Source organism: Triturus cristatus, chromosome 9, assembly GCF_964204655.1.
Source record: "Triturus cristatus chromosome 9, aTriCri1.1, whole genome shotgun sequence".
NCBI classification, from domain to species: Eukaryota; Metazoa; Chordata; class Amphibia; order Caudata; family Salamandridae; genus Triturus; species Triturus cristatus.
This window is the reverse complement of record NC_140592.1, coordinates 383030671-383051949: the sequence shown is the minus strand read 5'-3', so window position 1 is coordinate 383051949 and position 21279 is coordinate 383030671. Positions and strand designations below refer to the sequence as shown.

The following is a 21279-nucleotide window of genomic DNA, read 5'->3' as shown; positions in this document are numbered from 1 at the left end:
TGACTTGAGCCTGGTCGTTCGTAATCTTCTTGAGAACTCTGGGCAGAAGTGGTATTAGTGGAAATGTGTATGGGAGGCTGGAGCTCTACACGAAACGAAAAGTGTCTCAAAGGAAAAGCTGCCTTTGAAACTCCAGCATGTAAAACTGCTGACATAGTGCATTCTCAGTGGGGGCAAACCGATCTAACCATGGCTCTCCCTAATGCTGAAAGAGATGGTGCACCACGTCCGGTTGGAGATGCCATTGCATCTGTGGCTGAGTTCGTCCGATTAGGAGTTCAGAGAGTGCACCAGGTGTTGAACCACTAGGGAAATGCCCTGACACTTCAGCCATGTTCAGAGTAGCAAGGCCTCTTGACAAAGGTTACACAACCCCACCGCCCTGTCTGTTGCAATACCACATGGCGGCGGTGTTGTCTGTGAACAACTTCACCAGTCTTCCCCTGATCGAAGGAAGAAAGGCTTTCAGTGCCATGTGAATCGCCCCAAGCTCCAAAAGGTTGATGTGGGGCTCAGATTCTGCCAGAGGCCCTTGATCTCCACCTCACCCAGGTGGCCACCGCAGCCCAGGAGTAACACATCTGCCACTACAGTCAGGTCCTGTTGGGGAAGGGAGAGGTGTCTGCCACTGACTCAACTGCAGTTCGTTAGCCACCACTGCAGATCATTAGCTGTTCCCTCTGAAATCTGGACCATGTTGGAGACATTCCCCTGATGCTGTGCCCAGAGGGACTTCAGGTCCCACTGCAGAGCCCGCATATGTAATCGGGCATGATTGACAAGTAGGATGCAGGAGGCCATGAGGCCCAACAGCCTCAGAGTCAATCTCACCAAAATCCAGGATAGAGGCTGAAACATTGGAATCATAGACTGAATGTCCTGGAGTCGCCACTCGGGAGGATAGGGTCAAAACTGCTCTCAGTCCAAAACAGCTCCAATGAAAGGGAGCTTCTGAGGGGAGGAGTCATTTGCGACTTTGCCATGTTGATAGTGAACTCCAGTAAATGCAGGAGGATCACCAAAGTCTGAAGGTGGCAGATGACTGCGTGGGGCGAGCCCGCCTTCAAAAGTCAATCGTCGAGTTATGGGAAAGACTGGAACTCCCGAACTCTGCAGATGAGCTGTAACCACCGCCATCATTTTTGTAAACTCCCAAGTGACGCTGGTATGGCCAAAAGAGAGTACAGCTCACTGAAAATGCTCTTGGCCTACTCTAAACCGCAGGTAACGTCCGTGGGCAGGCATGATGGGGGGGGGTGGAAATATGCGTCCTACTAGTTCAACGCAACCATCCAGTCTCTCGGGTCAAGAGCAGACATAACTTGGGCGAGCTTGAGCAATTTGAATTTCTCTTTCTTCAAGAAAAGGTTAAGATTGTGAAGATAGAGGATAGGAGAAAGTCTTCCGGCCTTCTCTGGCAGGAATAACAACCACAACCTACTTCTGATGTAGGCACCTTCTCTATGTCTCCCTTGGTCAAGAGAGCATGCGCTTCCTGACGGAGCAAAGAAAGATGGCTCTCTGTCAGTCAACCGTAAGTGGTCGGGATAGGTAGTGGGGTAGTCACAAAAGAACAAGTTACTTACCTTCAGTAACGCTTTTTCTGGTGGATACAGTATCTGCCTGTGGATTCCTCACCTTGTGAATATCCCCTGCGCCAGCAACATTCGGAAACTTTTGTAGCAGTCCACGCCGATGAGGTCGAAGACGACGTCACAGAGGCACGGCTCCGCTCGCGACTCCGCTGACGTCACCGGCTCCATAAGAAGACCTCGTCGGCGTGATGACGTCAGTTCCGCCCTTTTTTCCATGCCTTCGAGGCACATGGACGGACTGACAGCAATATATACACAGTATACACAGTACATAATATACAAGCAACACACACAGTGTGGAAAATAAAGAGAAAGGCAAAAGAAACAACACACTGCCTTTGATAGTAACAAATACATTCTGAAACACCATCATATACTTAAGGTATACAAGGGTGGACAACGGGGAGGCGGGTGGGTCAGTGAGGAATCCACAGGCAGATACTGTATCCACCAGAAAAAGCGTTACCGAAGGTAAGTAACTTGTTCTTCTGATGGATACATCTGCTAGTGGATTCCTCACCGTGTGAATAGATTCCCACAGCAGTCCCACTCCAGGAGACAAAGCAGAAGTGGAAGACTTAGCTCTAGTGGAATGGGCCCTTAAACCCTCTGGAGGCTCCTTACCAGCCAAAGAGTAGCATATCTTGATGCACAAGACAATCCATCTGGAAAGGGTGCGCTTGTGCACCGCTCTGCCTTTCCTGCAGCCAACAAAGCCCACGAAGAGCTGATCATCAACTCTAAAGTCTTTTGTCCTGTCCAGGTAGAAGCTCACCGCCCTCTTAGGGTCCAAGCGGTGAAGTCTCTCCTCCTCCTTGGAAGGGTGAGGGGGAGGATAGAAGGTAGGAAGGGTAATGGACTGCCCCAGATGGAAGGGAGTTACCACCTTAGGCAGAAATGCAGCCCTGGTCCTGAGTACCATTCTTTCAGCATGAATGGTCAAAAACGGGGTTTTTTAACTTAGAGCTTGAAGCTCACTTACCCTCCTTGCCGAGGTGATTGCAATGAGAAAAACCGTCTTAAAAGACAACAGTCTCAAAGGACAATTGTGTAAGGGCTCGAAAGGAGAACCCATAAGATAAGTCAAGACAAGGTTTAAGTCCCATTGAGGCACAATAAAGGGAGTAGGAGGAAACCTGTTTGTGAGGCCCTTGATAAATCGTAGAACAATAGGTGATTTAAATAACGACGGCTGAGCTGGCATGCAAAGGAAAGCCGACAAAGCCGATAAATATCCCTTTACAGTGGCCACAGCAAAGCCTTGCTGAGCAAGAGAAAGGGCAAACTGCAGAATGTCAGATAAACGAGCCTTCAAAGGATCAATTGACTTTTCTCCACACCAGAGTACAAATTTAGACCACCTATAGGAATAGATAGATTTGGTGGAATGACGTCTGGCAGACAAAATTACATCTACCACATCAGGCGGTTGAGAAAAAGAATTCAGGTTGCCCCGTTCAATCTCCAGGCATGAAGGTGTAAGCTCTGGAGGTGGGGGTGTAGAACCTGCCCCTCCGATTGCGAGAGGAGGTCTGCCCTCAGAGGGAGACGGAGCGGAGGGCACAAGGAGATGTGGAGGAGATCTGTGTACCACACCCTTCTTGGCCAATCCGGGGCGATCAATATAACTTGGGCCCGATCTTGGCGAATCTTCCTCAGAACCCGAGGAATCAAGGGCATGGGAGGAAACGCGTAAAGGAGTCGTGAGCCCCAACTCAACTGAAATGCATCCCCCAATGCCCCCTGCATCGGAAACTGGAGACTGCAGAATGACAGGCAGTGCGCGTTCTCGCGGGTGGCGAATAGATCTATCCGAGGAGTCCCCCACGTCCGAAAAACGTGACGAACCACCTCCGGATGGAGCCTCCACTCGTGGTCGACGGAGAACTGCCGACTGAGACTGTCCGCACGTACATTCAGCACCCCGGCCAGATGATTTGCCATCAGACAAATCTGATGGTCCTGATCCCAGGACCATAAACGCAGAGCCTCTCTGCAGAGACAAAGAGACCCCACTCCTCCCTGCTTGTTGACATACCACATTGCGGTAGTGTTGTCCGTCAGGACTTGAACAGACTGACCGCGAAGGGAAGGGAGGAAGGCCTTGAGTGCCAAACGAATCGCCCGTAATTCCAGAAGGTTGATGTAAAGCAACCTTTCCTCTGGAGACCAAAGTCCTTTGATCTCCAGATCCCCCAGATGCGCACCCCACCCTAAAGTGGATGCATCCGTTATCACTGTGGCCACCGATGGAGGTAGATGGAAGGGCTTTCCTTGGGACAGATTGCCCTCCACCCTCCACCAAGACAGATCCACCGCAGCTTCTCTGGAGATGCTCACAGACTCCCTGAGATCTCCTTTGTGCTGATACCACTGCCTGCGGAGGCACCACTGGAGCGCCCTCATGTGCCAGCGTGCATGGTTGACCAACAGAATGCAGGAAGCAAACAGACCGAGCAGGCGAAGGACCTTCAGGACTGGAACGACCGCTCCATTGCAAAATAAAGGAATAATTTCCTGTATGTCGAGAATCCTTTGAGGAGGAGGGAATGCTCGACACACAGTAGTGTCCAGTACCGCACCTATGAACAGGTTGCGCTGAGAGGGCACCAGGTGAGATTTGGGCACGTTTATCGTGAAGCCCAATTTGAACAACAGCTAAGTTGTATCCTGCAGATAATGTAGCACCTTCTCTGGTGACTCCGCTTTGATCAGCCAGTCGTCCAGATAGGGGAAAACTAAGATCCCCGACCTTCTGAGATGGGCTGCCACCACTGCCATCACCTTCGTGAAGACTCGAGGTGCAGTAGTAAGACCAAACGGAAGGACCGCAAACAGATAATGTTGCGATCCTACTGTAAACCGGAGATACTTCCTGTGTGACTTCAGGATGGGGATGTGGAAATACGCAGCCTGCAAGTCGATCGACACCATCGAGTCCTCCTGATTCAGCGCTTGAAGAACCTGCGCAAGGGTGAGCATTTCGAACTTCTCTTGCTTCAGATAAAAATTCAAGATCCTGAGGTCCAATATCGGACGCAATCTGCCGTCCTTTTTCGGAATCAGGAAATACCGGGAGTAGCATCCCTGACCCCTCTCCTGCTCTGGAACCACCTATATCGCACCTTTCTGTAGTAACTTCAGGACTTCCTCCTGTAGGAGAAGACGGTGGTTCTCTGAGCAAGCCCCTTGACAAGGAGGGTAATTTGGAGGGAATTCCCGAAAGGGAAGGGCGTACCCATTTTCTACAAGATCTAGAACCCAAAGATCTGTAGTAACAGATTCCCAATCTTGTAGAAAATGGGTAAGCCGGCCGCCCACAGGACCAGCATGATCCAGAATGGCGGATCTAGGGCTGCTTTGCCGTGGTGGGAGGGGCTGTGGAAGAGGAAGAGGAGGAGGAGGAGGAGGAGAGCTGACAGCCAGGTGTGCGACCCCTGATTCTGCCTCTGTATCCCTTATACAGAGAGCCTTGCTGCTGTTGCTGCTGTTACTGTTGGGTCTGCCTGTAGGAATGAAAGGTTGCCCTTCCGAAACCCCTGTATCTTTTAAACGATCCCCTTGACTGGGATTGAAGGCCCAAAGACTTAGCTGTAGCCTTGCTTTCCTTAAAATGTTCACGAGCTGCATCCGCCTTTTTGCCAAACAATCCAGAACCATCAAATGGCAAGTCCAACAGTGTTGACTGTACATCCGGGGAAAACTCAGAAGACTTCAGCCACGCACCCCTCCTAGTGGCAACAGAAGACCCCATGACTCTTGCCACTGAATCCGCCGTGTCCAGTCCACTTTGTATCACCTGACGTGCTGCTGCCTGGGCATCCGTCAAGACCTCATTAAAGCCAACCCTATCCTCCTCAGATAGTTTTGGCGCCAGTTTCTTTGCAGAGTCCATGAGCGCATGAATATAACGTCCCAAAAGGCAAGTGGCATTTGTTGATTTAAGGGCCATGCAGGCCGATGGAAAGACCTTTTTGGCCGACTGATCTAACTTCTTAGCCTCTCTGTCACTTGGAACCTGAGGAAAAGCACCCTTAGATTTTCCTGAACAAGCGGCCTGAACCACCAGGTTCTCAGGCGATGGATGTGATGTTAAGAACTCAGGGTCCCCTGGAGCTGCCCTATACCTCCTAGCAACTGTCTTAGAAACTGCGGGAGCAGAAAAAGGCTTACGCCACACCTCCATCACAGGATTTATAATGGCCTCATTAAAAGGCAACAATGGCTCTGAAACTGTAGTAGGAGAATGCAGTACATCTGTTAGAATATTTGATTTAAATTCAGTACTAGGCAACTGAAGACCTAACAATTCAGCTGCCTTCCTAATGACTGCATGATATGGAGCCACATCCTTCGAGGGCTTATCGGAAGGTGGAGTAATTTCCCACTCAGGAGACAAATCCAATCCACTAGCCTCTTTAAGTTCTTCAAAAACTTCATCAGACTCCACAAGCTCTCCTTCTTCTGCTTCTTCCAGAAGGTACCTTCGCTCATCAAGCACCCTTTGAGCTTCCCTCCTGGACCGGATTCGTACAAGCGGCGTCGGCGGCGCCGTGTTCGAATCCGACGGCGCCGAAGCCGGCGTCGAACGTGGATCCACAGGAGCAGCCGGCGTCGAACGAGGTCGAGCCGGCGCCGGTGAAGAAGGGAGCGGTGTCGATGCCTCGGCGCCGGTAGATGCCAAGACGGCGTCGCCGGAAAAAATAGCATGAAGGGGGCCTGTGGATAGGCTTGAGGTACCCCCAAACTGAAGGCCATGGGACCCATCGGACCCGAAGGTGCACCAGTGGAGTACATGGCTCTCGAAAACACCCCGTACATAGCATTTAAATAATGTGTGGGGCCTTGACCCGGTCCAGGGAACGCAGGGTACTGATCTGGCATCACTGGACTCGGGCCAACTGGCGCCGACGGTGGAATTTGTGGTAACAAAGGCTCACCCGGTGCTTGAAGCTCCTCAACCGGAGCCGGGGACGGAGCCAGAGACGAAGCCGGAGCCGGGGATGGAACCGGCGTCGGAGATGGAGCCGGCGCCGGAGATGTAGCCGGAGCCGGAGAATGAACCGGTGAATTCACTGGAGAAGAAGGACCAGCAGGCGAATCCGGAACGGGTGAAGGAGACACAGAGTCCTTACAACGTCGAGTAGGCGGCTTTGACTTCGGAGCCGAACTCTTGTCAGAGTGACGTCGAGAAGTATGTCTCCTCTTCTTTTTGTGCTTCTTGCATCTCGAAGCATGCCCTGAAGTCGAATTCGACACCGACCTCGACCTCGATCGTGACCTCGACCTCGTTCTCGACTTCCTCCTTCCTCTCTTCTCCTTTTTCATCCTTGCGATGAAGAGTTTCGCCTCCCTTTCCTTGAGAGCCTTGGAGCTCATCTTGCGACAGCAAGAGTATCCATCCACATCATGGTCAGATGATAAACACCATACACAGTCGTCATGTGGATCCGTGATCGACATATGTTTTCCACATTCACGACAGGGCTTGAAGCCCGATTTCTTTGTCGACATTTTTTCGAAAAAGGAACAGAGAAATCCAGTAGAAACACAAAGTAACAGTGAAGCTACAGATAGGGATTCCCGAAATCCATTGGCGTTGACGGCACGCAAAAAAGGGAACTGACATCATGACGCCGACGAGGTCTTCTTATGGAGCCGGTGACGTCAGCGGAGTCGCGAGCGGAGCCGTGCCTCTGTGACGTCATCTTCGACCTCATCGGCGTGGACTGCTACAAAAGTTTCCGAATGTTGCTGGCGCAGGGGATATTCACAAGGTGAGGAATCCACTGGCAGATGTATCCATCCGAAGGGAGAGAGTAGACTCTGTGGACAATCTGGATAACCCAGCGTTCTGCTGTCACTGACTGCCAGTGAGGCAGTTGATGGCGTATCCTGCCTCCCACTGGATGCCCATGATGGTTGGAGGACATACTAAAGAGGTTTAGAGGCAGCGGCTGGACCAAGCACCAAGTAGGACATCTGTGAGAGCTTCGTTGAAGGGGAAAAGGGGTTCAGAAGGAGAGACTCCTGGTTGAAGCACCACTATCAAGACGTTTGTCTTGACCACCACTGTGGGCAACTGAAGGTCCAAAACATCTTATGCTTGTAGGACTTACCCAACGACTTGGAATGAGATGGCAAATGTCCGGAAGGGCTCTGCGAATGGTACAAAGAGCATTGCAGAGTCAACCAACATCAGGTGGCGAGGAGCTGGAGAGACCGCTCCCTCAGCACCTTGGGATGTATCACACGGTAGTCCTGGCAGGTCTTAGAGTCGTGGTCCTGCACCACATACCACAAACACATCAAGTGGGGGGTCAGTCACCTGTGAAAGGCCCCACATGGTTTGAAAGCAGATGGTTTCTTGGGCAGCATACCTTCCCACCAAGAGCAAAATCTCAAAAATGCTTGACAAAACATTTTTTTTAAAAGCCAGTCAAACAGTGACTGAGGGGTATCTCAGCCCAGATCACAGCTATCTGGTGCAGAAAGGAAAGGACTGACGTCAGCGAGCCAAGATGGAGCCTTTATAGGTACTGTTCGTGTCAGTTTCACCAAGGACAATGCCACACAGAGCTGAACGACGCTTCCAGATCCAGTCTGATGCCTGGGGATTATTCTAAGGTAAGGAAACTGCGGCAATATCAGATTCAAAGTTTATGGTGTTGTAGTCATCTGACTTCTCTTCTCTATGTGGTTTTGGGCTGCTGGGTACATCTTCATATGTTAGGACTGTGACAAGGAAAGAAAACTTGATGATAATGTGCAAATAACTTACTGGTCACCATCATTACTCCGAGTTGACCTTCCTCATCACAGTCTTCTGTTCACGTCCTCCCTTGGGTTTACCTCTCAGGCTCTAATTAGGAGATTCCCAGTGGCAGGATAACAGCTAATTCACATAGAATTGCAGCTATTACAAGTTAGACCCTCAGAATGACCATGCGTACACAGAATTACTGTGTGGAATTCTGCATGCTTTTAAATATTTTTGGGGCTTTAATGCTTCAATTTATCATCTGCTCTGAGCAGGTGGTTAATAGGAACAGCTGCTTTATTCTGTGGTAGTTTTGGCAGTGGGGCACTGCCAAATAAAAATCTTGGTAGGTACTGGGGATAAGGCATGGCCAGTGATGCAGAGAAAGCCTCACACAATTTTATTGGCTTGAATTTCTGGACGGTAAAATTGAGTCCAGTGTTCCTGAATCCAGGAAAACTGGAAGTGCGGATACCAGGCCGTTTGTGATCAGGCAGAGTGGCATTCCACCTGTGGTTACCACTCTATCGGACTTGTAATTAGGGGCTCAGTCTCTCTTGCTTGACATCTGCAGGATGTTGTGTAGGCTAGGGAAGAAGATTCAGTATTAATTTTGTATGTGCACATTTCTTTTATTGTGGTTAACCTTTTTCACATATGGTGCACCTTTCTGAATCCAGTACTGGATAATTCACCTCCTGGGCCAGCTCCCTTCACAGAGGCCCTTCCATTTGGTCACACAGGCTCATTTATACAGGATTAGCATCACGGAGGAGATAGAATGGGGTATTTATCTTTGCTAGCTGTGCTGGTGCCTTGAACGGATGTTCTTTGGTGAATTAATCTCCCCAATGTCCTGAACAGGACTTTACTATCAAGAGATGGCATCCAAAACCCTGAAATGCACTGAGGCCGTACAGAAAGGCCATACTAGAACAAAACTTCACCATAAATACTCTGAGTCTATTCTTTTTAGTTCAGGTTGTTACTCGAAGAGCTCGATCCCCCTAGGCCCCAGATAAGCATGTTGTTGCACCGCAATTAGCAGCACCTGCTTCCTACTGTAGGCATACATAAATACCACCAACTCTTAAGATGCCCTGTACTATCATCAGGCCCTAAAACGTCCCAAGTCAGAGACAGTATAGGAAGGAATGTGGAAAATAGATGGAACGAGATAAGTATAATGGATTTAGTTGGGAGGTCATTTAGGCATTATGCCCTTGTCTATGTCCTCATTTTATTTATTAAATATTAAGTAATGCTAAAGCTAACCAATGGAAAAAGCTACCAAGCCACTTAAAACCTGGCACCGCAGGACAAACTTCATCAGAAGACAGAGGAAACTAAGAAGAGCTAGGTCAAGTCAGCAAACTAAAATTCACTAAAGCCCCCTAAATCCAAACAATAGTCATAACCATAGGATTGAGAATGAGGGGAAAATATATACAAAAGGCCCTATGGCCAGTGCCAGGATAGTATGTTGATTCCACAACAACCCTCCTCGAAGTCCTGAAACAGAAACAAGGTGGGAGAGCATTCCCCTGGTCTGCAAAGAAACTCCAAAGTGGGATTTCTCCAACTATTACACCGTTTTACTAACCACACATGACCTCAAGCTTCTTTCCCAATGATAGTTCCCGACACCAAAAAAAAACGAGAGAGAATATCCATCTCCATTCTCGTAGTCCTTGCTGCCGCCCGCAGTATCCCTAAGCTGATTAAACAGAATTGGAAGGGAGCAAAGGCTTACCCTTCAGTAAATGAGGGTGGTTCAATTACAGCAAGAACACCTCAGCTACAGTTGGCCCATCCAAATCTCTCTTAAGATTCAAAATGCCAAACTGACAGCATATACCAAATCACCAATTCCCAACGTGATCTGTGAAGCCGACTGACCAAGGAAGGTAGCACCTTGATACAGAACATATGGAGTCAACTTCAAACAAAGTGGTTGGAAAGAGATCATAAAATATCTATCTTGCATCTCAAACCTCAAACAATGGCCAGAATATAAAGATATGCATTGTGGAGGGCTAGAGTAGCCAAGAACATTGCTGAACAAATCAAAGGGATAGCATTTTGTAGACACTGATTATTGAAGTGGGTATACTACACTCTGACAGGTCCAGCACAGAGCGACCTCCACCAGTGAACTCAACCAGTGACGTTTCCTATGCCAGATGAGAGAACATCCGTAACATTCTCAAGTGCCCTAGCTGCCACCCACATGGTCTCTGGTCTACATCAGCAGCAGCAGCACAGCAATGACCTTCTTGGGGGTATTTCACGCCCAGTATCATTGGCATGTTGAAGTCACACAATTTCCCACTATCCCTCTGCATCACCAACTACCTTTTAAATGCTCATCTGCTCATCTAATGTGTTGACCCATGGCAGCAATACAGTCCAACCTACCCGAAGTGTTAACATCTGTACCAGACTGACACCTTTCAACATTAGTGGTGTTAAAGCCATGGGAACAAGCCCCGCTGGGACATGTGGGGCAACCATTACACAATGAAGCAACCCATGCAAGACATTAAACTAGAATAAAAGGAAGAAGAATCCAAAAAAGAGAAAATAAATAAAACCAAAAAGATGCAGGACACAATAGGAACTGGGGTGCCCTCTCATAAAACATATAAGACAGGATATCTTTTAATAAGGTGATTTTTGGGACCGCATCTAAAGGAGGCTGAGGGTAGAGCTAATGTTGATAAGGAGTGCCTGCTTGTGAAGGTGGACTCACATTCATTATGTAATTACAGGAAGAAAAGTAGAAGTGTCAGTGCCCCATGTTTCAGGGCTGTTGAAGAAATGATAAAGGAGTAAGGAGCTGGTATAAGTCTTGGGCTTGCCATATCTTACCTTGGAATGTTATAGAGGGGAGTCATCCGGAAGCAGGCCACAACTGCACGTCTCCGCTGCTTGGAGAGAAGTTTGTGCCAAACCGCCTTCTTGGACTTGTAAGGGTGCTCCGTCTGGACAAGAGAAGGAGGAGTGGGTAGCAGCAGAGAAAGAGCGGTTAGGGGCAGGAGAATAAAGAGAAGATCAGGTAGAGGGAATGTTAAGAGTGGAGCGAGGTGTTGTAGGAGAGAACAATAGGGACATATAGGATTGGGGAAAAGAATGAGGGGAGGGAAGAAAACCATCAGGAAGGATGAGAGAGGTACACGATAGAGGGATTAAAAAGTGGCACAGAGAAGAAGGGTAGAGCAAAGAGATAAAAGGAAAAATGAACCCAATGAGGAGAAACATATGCACATAGAGAAACAAGGAAAGGACAAAAATGAAAGAGGGACAAGAATGAAGAGAGAAGGACAAATGTGGGTCAAAACCACAGTGGGAAAAACCAAGAAAAAGAAAATAAGAATGACCAAGAGACAAAAATCAAGTGAAAGTATAAATAGCAAAATAAAGAGAAATAGATAAGTACAAATCAGCAATTGATCGTCCCTCAAGTACTATCGCCATCTTTGATTTGTACTGCATATTAAGTTGTTCTTTTTAGAGAACAGCACCTCTACTGAGGAAGAGCCATGCTCATTTATATTGCATGGCTTTAGAAGGGTGGGGTCACTAAATCTTTTACTTATACTTACCAAGTTAAGTATAGGTGGAGTTAAAAACAGTAAATACATACTACCCTTCCAAATTAATGATAGGTCGATGTAGTTGTTTCTTGGTCCACATCAGAAAAGTTAATTATCCTTAGTTTCCAAAGGAAGAGTGTTTTTTCATTTGCCAATAACTTTGGCGTTGTTTGCCGAATTTTCGTGAAATTTTCAAAACTAGTTTGACACTCACTTGAGGTGCTACCTTGAAAATTTCGGGGTGATTTGTCAAGAAGGAACCGAGAAAAAGGGAGGGTCCCAAAATGCTTTTTCTCCATGTTAATTTCATAGAAAACTGTAGACACGGCTACAGCCCCAACTGCTGAACGGAATTACACCAAATTTGGCAGTCAGGTAGCTCTTAGTCCAGAAAGCACTCTTTTTAGATTGTGTCAATCTGGTCAGTAGTTGCAGAGAAATTTAAAGAAATTCCCAGTTGTATATCTAGGGACGAGAAGAATCTGCGAATCCTCCCGATCTCGTGGCTGAGATCTGATTGGCTGCCAACACTTCCTGGTTTGAACCAAGTCACAAGAAAAAAGAATAAAAAAAAGAAAAGGGGTCAGGGTAGAGACAACCTGACCCCCAGGCCTCTTGAGGAGGTCCCAGGGGGACACCCCAGAGTCTAAAAGGTAGGCTCCCGCGCTTCGACTAATTTAGGCCACCAGGTGGGGCCAGGTCCTGGGGGCAATTGAAAATAATGATGGGGAGGCACTCCCGAGCCCCCCCCCCGTAGCCCCAGGGACCACCATCTCCCAGGGGCTATATTAACTATTCCTTGTGCACATTATCTTCATAATAGTGGTTTGTTACACATGGAATACAGATCCCTATGAAGTGGTCGGAAGGTACTATTGTTTACCTCCAATTTTGGATTTTATAGACTCCTTTTGAGGTGAACCAGGAGTTGTTATACGTATATTTTGAAGATAACAAAGTGTAGCTGGGGGATATCGCTTTCCTGAAGAAGGTGGATGTCATATTCTAGTACCCACCGAAACACGTCAATGCCTTTTAAAAAAAAAAGATGGTATACACTAGATCTTTGGGACATTTGTGAGTCAAAGGTAAAAATAATAGATGAAGTATTCCGACTGTTACAAATGATCTATCACAGACTGGTGTGATTTGTAATTACATTAGTTTACTGTCTAATGTGTTCTCCCACTCTGTTGTTTTTCTAATCATATTTTAACGCTTGTCTTTTTTATGTGATTCACTTGATATAATGCATGTTGTTTTTTATATTCTCTTGAATAGCTATACAACAATTGGTTGTTTTTATAAATGAAATTGTCTGGTTTGTGCTTTTTAATGATTATTGTAATAAATTGTTGAAATACATATTGGGACCATGTTGAATTTAATCATTTTGTTCCCCTTTTTTAACTTTTAATTTATGTGTTGGTGATATAGTGTGGAAGAAATCAATTTGTTTGAGTCTACCAAAGAGGAAATTCGTTTTGTTGACTTTGCCAAGATGACATTACAGACTTCGGGAGGAAGGTCGAAAGCTGTCAACTGTCGCCGCTTAATCTCCACGCAAGAAGGTGGAGGCTGGACAGGTTCAGGTGGAGTACTGTCCACTGTTGCTGCGACAGAAGATCTTCCCGACAAGGCAGTCTGATCGGAGGATCGATGGCCATGCTCAAGAGCTTGGGGTGCCAGACTCTTCGTACCCAGTCCGGAGGCACAGGAATCACTTGGGCTCAGTCATGCTTGATCTTCTTCAGCACCCTGGGTAGAAGTGGTACAGGCGGAAAGGTGTACAGGAGGCCACAACTCCACTTGTGACAATAAACGTCACCGAGCGTGCAGCGCTTTGGAAATTCCAACGTGCAAAACTGCTGACATTGCGCGTTCTCTTGAGTGGCGAACAGATCTAACCAATGCTCTCCCCACTGCTAAAAGAGACCTTGCACCACCTCCCAGTGAAGACGCCATTTGTGATCCATCATGCATAGGTGGCTAGTGTTGAACCACCAGGGATATGCCCTTATGTTCCAGACATGTCCAAAGGCGAAGAGCCTCGTGACATACGGTCCATGACCCCACCCCACCCTGTTTGTTGCAGTACCACATGGCGGTGGTGTTGTCCGTGAACACCTGCACTACTCTTCCTTTGACAGACGGAAGGAATGCCTTCAGTGCCAGATGGATCGCCCGGAGCTCCAAAAGGTTGAAGTGGAGACCGGACTCCGCCTGAGACCCCTTATCTACGCCTTTCCCAGGTGGCCGCCCCATCCCAGGAGTGACGCATCCGTCACCACTGTGATTTCTGGTTGGGGAAGTGAGAGGGATCTGCCGCTGACCCAATCCTGGTTTGTGAGCCACCACTGCAATTGACATGCAGTCCCCTCCGAGATCTGGGCGACATCGGAGAGATTACCCTGATGCTGCGCCCACTGGAACTTCAGGTCCCACTGCAGAGCCCGCATATAATAATAATAATAATAATCCACATTTGTAAAGACCGAACAATCACCCGTAAGGGTCTCTAGGCGCTGGGGGCCGTCGGGAAGATTAAGCAAGCTATTGCCCAGAGTCACATGGTGCTGGGCTAATCTGCCGCCGGCGATCGAACCGTGATCCCCAGATTGCGGAGTCAGTCACCCTGGCCGCTGCACCACACCTCTTCCCCTGCCTACTGGCATGATCCATCAGCAGGATGTAGGAGGCCATGAGGCCCAGCAGCCTCAGGGTCATTCTCACTGAAATTCCGGATAGAGGCTGAAACATCTGTATCATAGCCCGAATATCCTGGACTCGCTGCTCGGGAAGATAAGCCCAAAACTGCGCTGTATCAGAACTGCTCCAATGAAAGGGAGCTTCTGAGAGGGAATCAGGTGCGACCGGCACATTGATAGAGAACCCCAGTGAGTGCAGGAGGTCTGACGTAGTCTGGAGTTGGGAGACAACAGCCTGAGGCGAGCTCGCCTTCAACAGCCAGTCGTCCAGATAGGGGAAGGCTGGAACCCCTGATCTGCGCAGATGAGCTGCGACCACCACCATCACTTTCGTGGACACCCGAGGGGCGCTGGTAAGGCCAAAGGGGAGCACGGTAAACTAAAAATGCTCGTGGCCTACCGTGAACCGTAGGTAACGCCTGTGAGCTGGCAGGAGGGGAATGTGGATATAGGCATCCTGGAAGTCCAACGCTACCATCCAGTCTCCGGGATCGAGGGCAGAGAGGACCTAAGCCAACGTGAGCATTCTGAACTTCTTCTTCCGGAGGAAGTGGTTGAGGGCCCCAAGGTGAAAGATAGGAGGCAGTCCTTTGTCCTTCTTGGGTACCAGAAAGTAGTGGGAATAGCAACCACGATCTACTTTTGGCACAGGATCCCGTTCGATAGCTCCCTTGGCTAAGAGAGTCATAACTTCCTGGCGGAGAAGGGCCAAGTGATCATCCAACATGAAATAGAGTGCTGGTGGCATAGAGGGAGGGGTAATCTTGAAGGGGAGGGAAACGTCCCTTCGGACTAGCTGCAAAACCAACCTATCCTACGTGATATTTTGCCAGTGGGAGAGGTGATGGCGGATCCTGCCGCCCACTGACAACTGGTGGCCCTGAAAGGTCAGACTAGGAAGGTTTGGAGGCAGCTGCAGGGGGGGCATTGGTGGACTGGCCTGCCATCAGACCTCCGGATTCCCAAGTCCCCGGCCGCGCAGAGGCTGGGTGGCTTGTGCGGCCCTGTGGCCCTGGGTTGAACATGGTGGGGCACCCCTTCCGTGGCCACGATAGGCAGACTGCCTGGTGCGAGAAGTTGATGCAAGGCCCAAGGACCTGGCCGTAGCACTAGAGTCCTTGAAGCGCTTGAGCACGTTGTCTGCCTTGTCGCCAAACAGGCGACGGTCATTAAAGGGCATGTCCAAAAGTGTCACAGGGCTGCTGACGTGGAAATCGTCCTACCCAGCGAGTTGGCAGTATCCAATCCACACAGGACAGTGAACTTTGCTGCAGCTTGACTCTCAGCAACAGCGCGGCCGAGCACGGCCGGGGCCTCCTCCGGGGACTGTGTCAGCACTTGCGCAACCGTACCCCGCACTGAATTAGTGTAACAGCCCAAGAGACATGCAGTGTTCACCGACCATAGTCCTAAGCTGGCGGAAGAAAACATCTTTCTCCCAAGATGGTCCAGCTTCTTCGATTCCCTATCTTGAGGAGCTGTAGGGAAAGCGCTTCCTTTCAAAGATGAGGCTTGGACCACCAAGCACTTGGGGGTAGGGTGTTGGGAGAGGAAAAGTGTGTCACCCGGTGCTGGGGGGTGACGTGGGGCAAGCATCCTATTCACAGGAGCCCCTGTGCTTGGCTCGGACCAGGAGCCCAGAAGGACTTCAGTAAAGGCCTCACTGAAAGTAGCAAGGTCTCCGAAGAGTCTGCTGCCAGCTGAAGCACCTCAGTCAGGAGGTTAGTTCTGACCACCACCGTAGGAAGCTCAAGACCCAAGACCTCAGCCGTCCTACGCAACACCACAGCGTAGGAAGCTCCCTCCGTTGCCACGGAAGGGGAAGAAAGCATACCAAGGTCTGGGGAAGTGTCCGGACCACTGGCATCACCCAACTCCTCTGTCCAGTCTGGCTCTTCAAGCTGGTCTACCAGAGGGTCAACAGACCCAGTCCTCCTCACCCTCTTCTGGCCGCCACTCAGGGCGATAGGAAATGTCAGGTAAGAACAGCAGTACAAAAGTACCCTCTGGCGCCGGTACCGGCGTCGGCTGACGCCGGTCCGGCTCTGTGTCCAAGAGCGATCATCGTCGGGGAAGGTACCGTGTGGGTCGACCGGCACCGATTCAGATCCAGGCCTGGATCCTTGGGGGCCCAGTGGCGCCGAGGTCGGACCCGCCGGCATTGAAGGCCTAGAGCACCCAGCCGAGTCCGCGGGGCCCGATGGTGCGCCAGCGGAGTCGGGCTGACCAAAGGCACAAAGCTTCGCAAAAGGCACAAAGCTGGGCAGGGGACGCTGCGGCTCCCGGGAAGGTAGGAAAGTTCGCAGCCATCCCGCAAAGGCTTCCAAGGCGGAGCCGGAGGATGACGACCTTCCGCGTCCCACGTTGCGTAGGTTGACGGACGGGGAGAAGGTGAAGAGTGACAATGCTCCTTCGCCTTCTTCTTGTGCTTCGACTTACTCGATGACAAAGACTTCGATGAGGAAATATGGTGGTGGCTCCACGACTGGTCCTGCAACCTTCCTCTTGACCGGGGCATTGAGCGGCGCAAGGCCGACTGCCGGACCTCCAGAAGCTTTCGGGACCGCTCCTGCACAGACTTCGGGTTCATGGCTCAACAGTCGGAGCACAACTTCAGGTCGTTGTCACGCTCCAAGCACCAGAGGCACATGAGGTGCGGATCCATGACAAACATCAGCTTGTAACAGGAGTCACAAGGCTTGAAGCCGGTCTGAGGATGGGACATCCTTATGTACACCTGCAGTCGAACGACTCAAAAAAAAAGTCGACAAAAGTCGAAAAAGTTGTAGTCAAAAAGTGAGTAAGGGTACCGCTCTCTCCGGAGCTGCGCAGGCTGGCGCGGAAAAAGAACAAACTGATGTCAGCTCGCAGGGGCAGCGTCTAAGTAAATACTGCAACATCACCCAGCAATCATGACGCCAACGATGAACGCGGAGTTGACTGACGCCACCTACCGACGCGCAGGGGTACAGCTGAGAAAAAATTCCCCGGATCCAGTCTGATGCCTGGGGGTAATTCTAATGTAAGGAATCTATACCTAATAGTCTCTTTCAGATACAACTGTTAGTACTACGAATCCCAGCAAGCTCTGTAAAGTTGAAAAGCTCACTTGGGAGGCCCACTAGAGGGCAATACTGCTAATTATCATGCTAATAGGTGGTGCTGCAGGAGGGTTTGTACAAAGCAGTATATCTGTCTGTGACCAAGGAAGCTCTGAATCGCGTTAGGCTAAGGAAAGGAACTTCAGTGCCAAATGTCGTTTTTTTGACTCGTTACACATATTACCTGCCTGGGAGTGTGTCTTCAAACTTGTGGGCAAACTTGTTTTGGATGTTTAAAGCGGTAGTCCTGTTGTGAAGGCAGCACCACCACTGCAACTGAAAGGTGGGTCTGCATTGACTCTGAATTGTTTGTAGTCTAGCTGTGGAACGGCAGGGTGAGCAATTTTACCAATACTAGAGAGGTGGTGGGTCTGAAAGGAAGACTATAGTACTAAACTGGAAAAATGCCCTTCCTCCTGACCTAGGACACAGTAGTGTTTGTTGATGTGTGGAGGGATACCCACATTGTTGCTTAACATATATCCACTACTGACACTCGTTTCACTAGGCCTTAAGTGACTGATTTTGGTCTGGTAGAACGCTAAATGAAAGGAGCTTGTTTAGAGCGTCCCTGCCAATTTGCAATTTCTTTTTTTTTTTTAAAACATCTGTTTATTCAAACATTTGCTCAGATACATTGCACTTATTCATTACAGTCAGTTAAACATGTGTTTTACACCCTCATTATTTCACCCTTCCCCTGTTCCTGGAATAGCGAATGACCGGTGGTATCTCAAATCGTCCCTTGTAGTCTGCCTGATCAAGCCCTACATCATCTCACGCATCATGGTGAGGATACTTGAGAGTCCCTACTGTGTCCCCTGTAGCTTTCCCCCCGCCCCAGATCTTCATCCATTTCCCTGGGCAGCCCTTACACTGATAGACGACCTTCTCTGCCTGACCAATTTGCAATTTCTTATGGTGTATCAATGGTTTGAGACCGTAATTACAGTCACAAATCATTGATAGATTACCGACCCCGCAAAGGAGGTGGTAAATCACCCACAAATGCGAAGGAGTCCTTTAGGGACCCCTTCCCCTTTGCCAATGTTGTGAAAAATATGATTTAGGAATAGGCAGGGATCCCTGGGCCCACTGCTTACTCGTAAAAAGAACGTTTTTGAAACGTTTCCTTTTTTAAACACGATTCATTTACTTTTAAGGAAAATAGGATGCATAAAACAAAAAAGATTGCTTTAGTTAAAAGCAATCAAAGACATGGTGGTCTGCTGACCCCAGCAGGGAATCATCTCTGTGATGGGAGCAATTTGTAGTGGGTCGCAATGTAAGACTTACCTCTCGCATATTAATAAGGTAGGTCAAATTGTGGCAGCCTACGAATTGGAATTTTGCAAACCAACATGTTTGAACATATGTTGGTTGGCAAAAAACAAAATCAATGCATTGGGTAAAAGTCGGTGCACAAATTACGACCACCTTTACCGAATGCATGGTATGAACATAGGGCCTCAAGTTCAAGTCCCACTGGGGAACATAAAAGGTGCTGACAGAAATAAAATTGTGAGTCCCTTCAAAAAGTGAACAACGACCAGTGACTTGAATAATGACGGTGCATCTGGCAGGCACAAAAAGGCGGACAAGGTTGATAGATATCCTTTCCCTATACCAACGCCACAGCCTTGATGGGCCAAACACAATTTCGAACCACAGGATATTGGATAAGCATGCATGTCTGTCTGTCTGCCCGTCTGTCTGGAAAAGCATGTCTTCGGAGGGTCGGTATAGTTGTTGGAATACTAGAAAACAAATTTGCGCCATCTGCCAAAGTAGACAGATTTAGCCGATTGCCAACTAGCTGATATAATAACATCGACCACTTCCGGTGGATGTCAGAAGGCACTCAGATAACTTCACACAGTCTCCAGGCATTAAGGCAGAGAATATGGAGATTGGGATGTAGAATCTCCCCTTCCATTGGGAAAGGAGATGCACTCTGAGTGGAAGACAAAATGGAACACATAGGGAGAATTGTAGAATGTCTATGTACCACACCCTTCTAGGCAAGGAGGATGGTATAGGGCTGGCATTGGAATTTCTTTCCCAGAAACTGAATAGTTAAGGGTATGGGAGGAAAAACATAATGGAGCAGAAACTTCCACTTCAACTGAAATGCATCCCACCCAGGACTTCCTGTAATGGACACTGAAGGGCACACAACATCAGGCAGTGGGTGTCCTCATGAGTGGCAAAAAAGGTCCACTGAGTAATGCCCCATCGGGCTAAGAATCCCTGCACCACCTCCATTCAGAGATCCGTGAGATGCCGACGGCTGAAGCTTTCAGCTCTGACATTCAACGTGCTAGATAGGTGGTTGGAAACCATCCGAAGTCCTCATTGGTGCACCCATGACCAGAGTCTCAAGAGTTTCTCGAAATCAAACCTATTGATAAGCATATGGCAATTCAATTTCAGACAGATGAGAGGACGACGGGTATACATGGCCTGGCATTCATGGTATTGACTGATTGTGTTAAACATTCATGTTGAACCAGTGCTTGAAATGTAAAACAGAAGTGCATGTACCCGTTACCACAGCACCTATGTGCTTGCTTCTGAGAAATGTGGATACTCTCCAATTTAAAGTATTGCACACCGCTGAGAAACGCAGGTACACTCCCTCTCAAAATAATGAAGTACAGTTACTTAAAGCCTGGCAGTATCAGCCCATTTAAAGCACTGCATCGAACCACAGATATAATACTCCTTCATCCCGTTTTAATCTCATACACTTGTACCACCCTTTTGCCAGGCTCACAACTCAAGCACATGGGCCTTTCTCTACATCGCAACAGAATGAGATAAGAGGAGATGAGATTGCAGGTGGTGAATAGGACCTTACCAGTTCCAGGTGATAAAGGACGGCAGAGACCTCCTGGACACGCTTGACAATCTTTTCAGGTTTGTTGCAATCTTCAATTTTCCCAGACATCTCCTTGTAAAGGGCCATCTGCCAGCGCATTGACGAGCTGTTCTCGCACTGGAAGTCAAAGCCAGAGTCAGTCCTGCCTTTCCCTGCCACTCGGAGAGAGACTCTGTATAGGTCCTCCATCCCTCCATCAGCACTACTACTGCAAAAGTAAAGCTCTTTGTCCCATTGCTCACCACTGTAGTGGCCAGAGATGGACTTTGTCCTTCTTAAAGGCTGCTGTGGCTACAGTTAGGCCTACAGCCCATTCCTCATGACAGAGGAGGCAGATGAAAGGCCATTAAGTCCCATCCTCAGTTCGGCTATTGTCAGAAACAGCCCTCCTCAATCTTTGACCCTTCACTGCTGCAGAGTCCTACAGACCCTTGCAGAACCTTCCTTACAATTTTTAGATAGCAGCTAAGACACCACCATCCCATTCTCGCCATTGCCATGGCATAGCTTACCTCTCTCTGTCATTTTCATACCATTGCTTTTGCCAAAGGTAAACCCCAACACAGCTTTGCCCTTTTCGTCTACTAGCAGATTTCCTCTCAGATACTTCTTCCATTCTACCTCTTCTATTTTTAAGT

The 21279-nt window shown here is 48.8% G+C and overlaps 1 protein-coding gene across 5 annotated transcripts in view; it reads right to left on the bottom strand.

Annotated features, from left to right (window-relative positions):
* The window catches only part of RYR1 (ryanodine receptor 1), a 1245571-nt gene that overhangs the window by 358666 nt on the left and 865626 nt on the right, over nt 1-21279 (bottom strand). For all 5 annotated transcript variants that reach the window (XM_085625233.1, XM_085625235.1, XM_085625236.1 and 2 more), the window contains 2 exons: nt 20621-20758; nt 11227-11339 (listed from right to left, as the gene is read on the bottom strand). In XM_085625233.1, coding sequence (XP_085481359.1) covers nt 11227-11339; nt 20621-20758 — 251 coding nt within the window. The remainder of the gene's footprint in view (nt 1-11226; nt 11340-20620; nt 20759-21279) is intronic.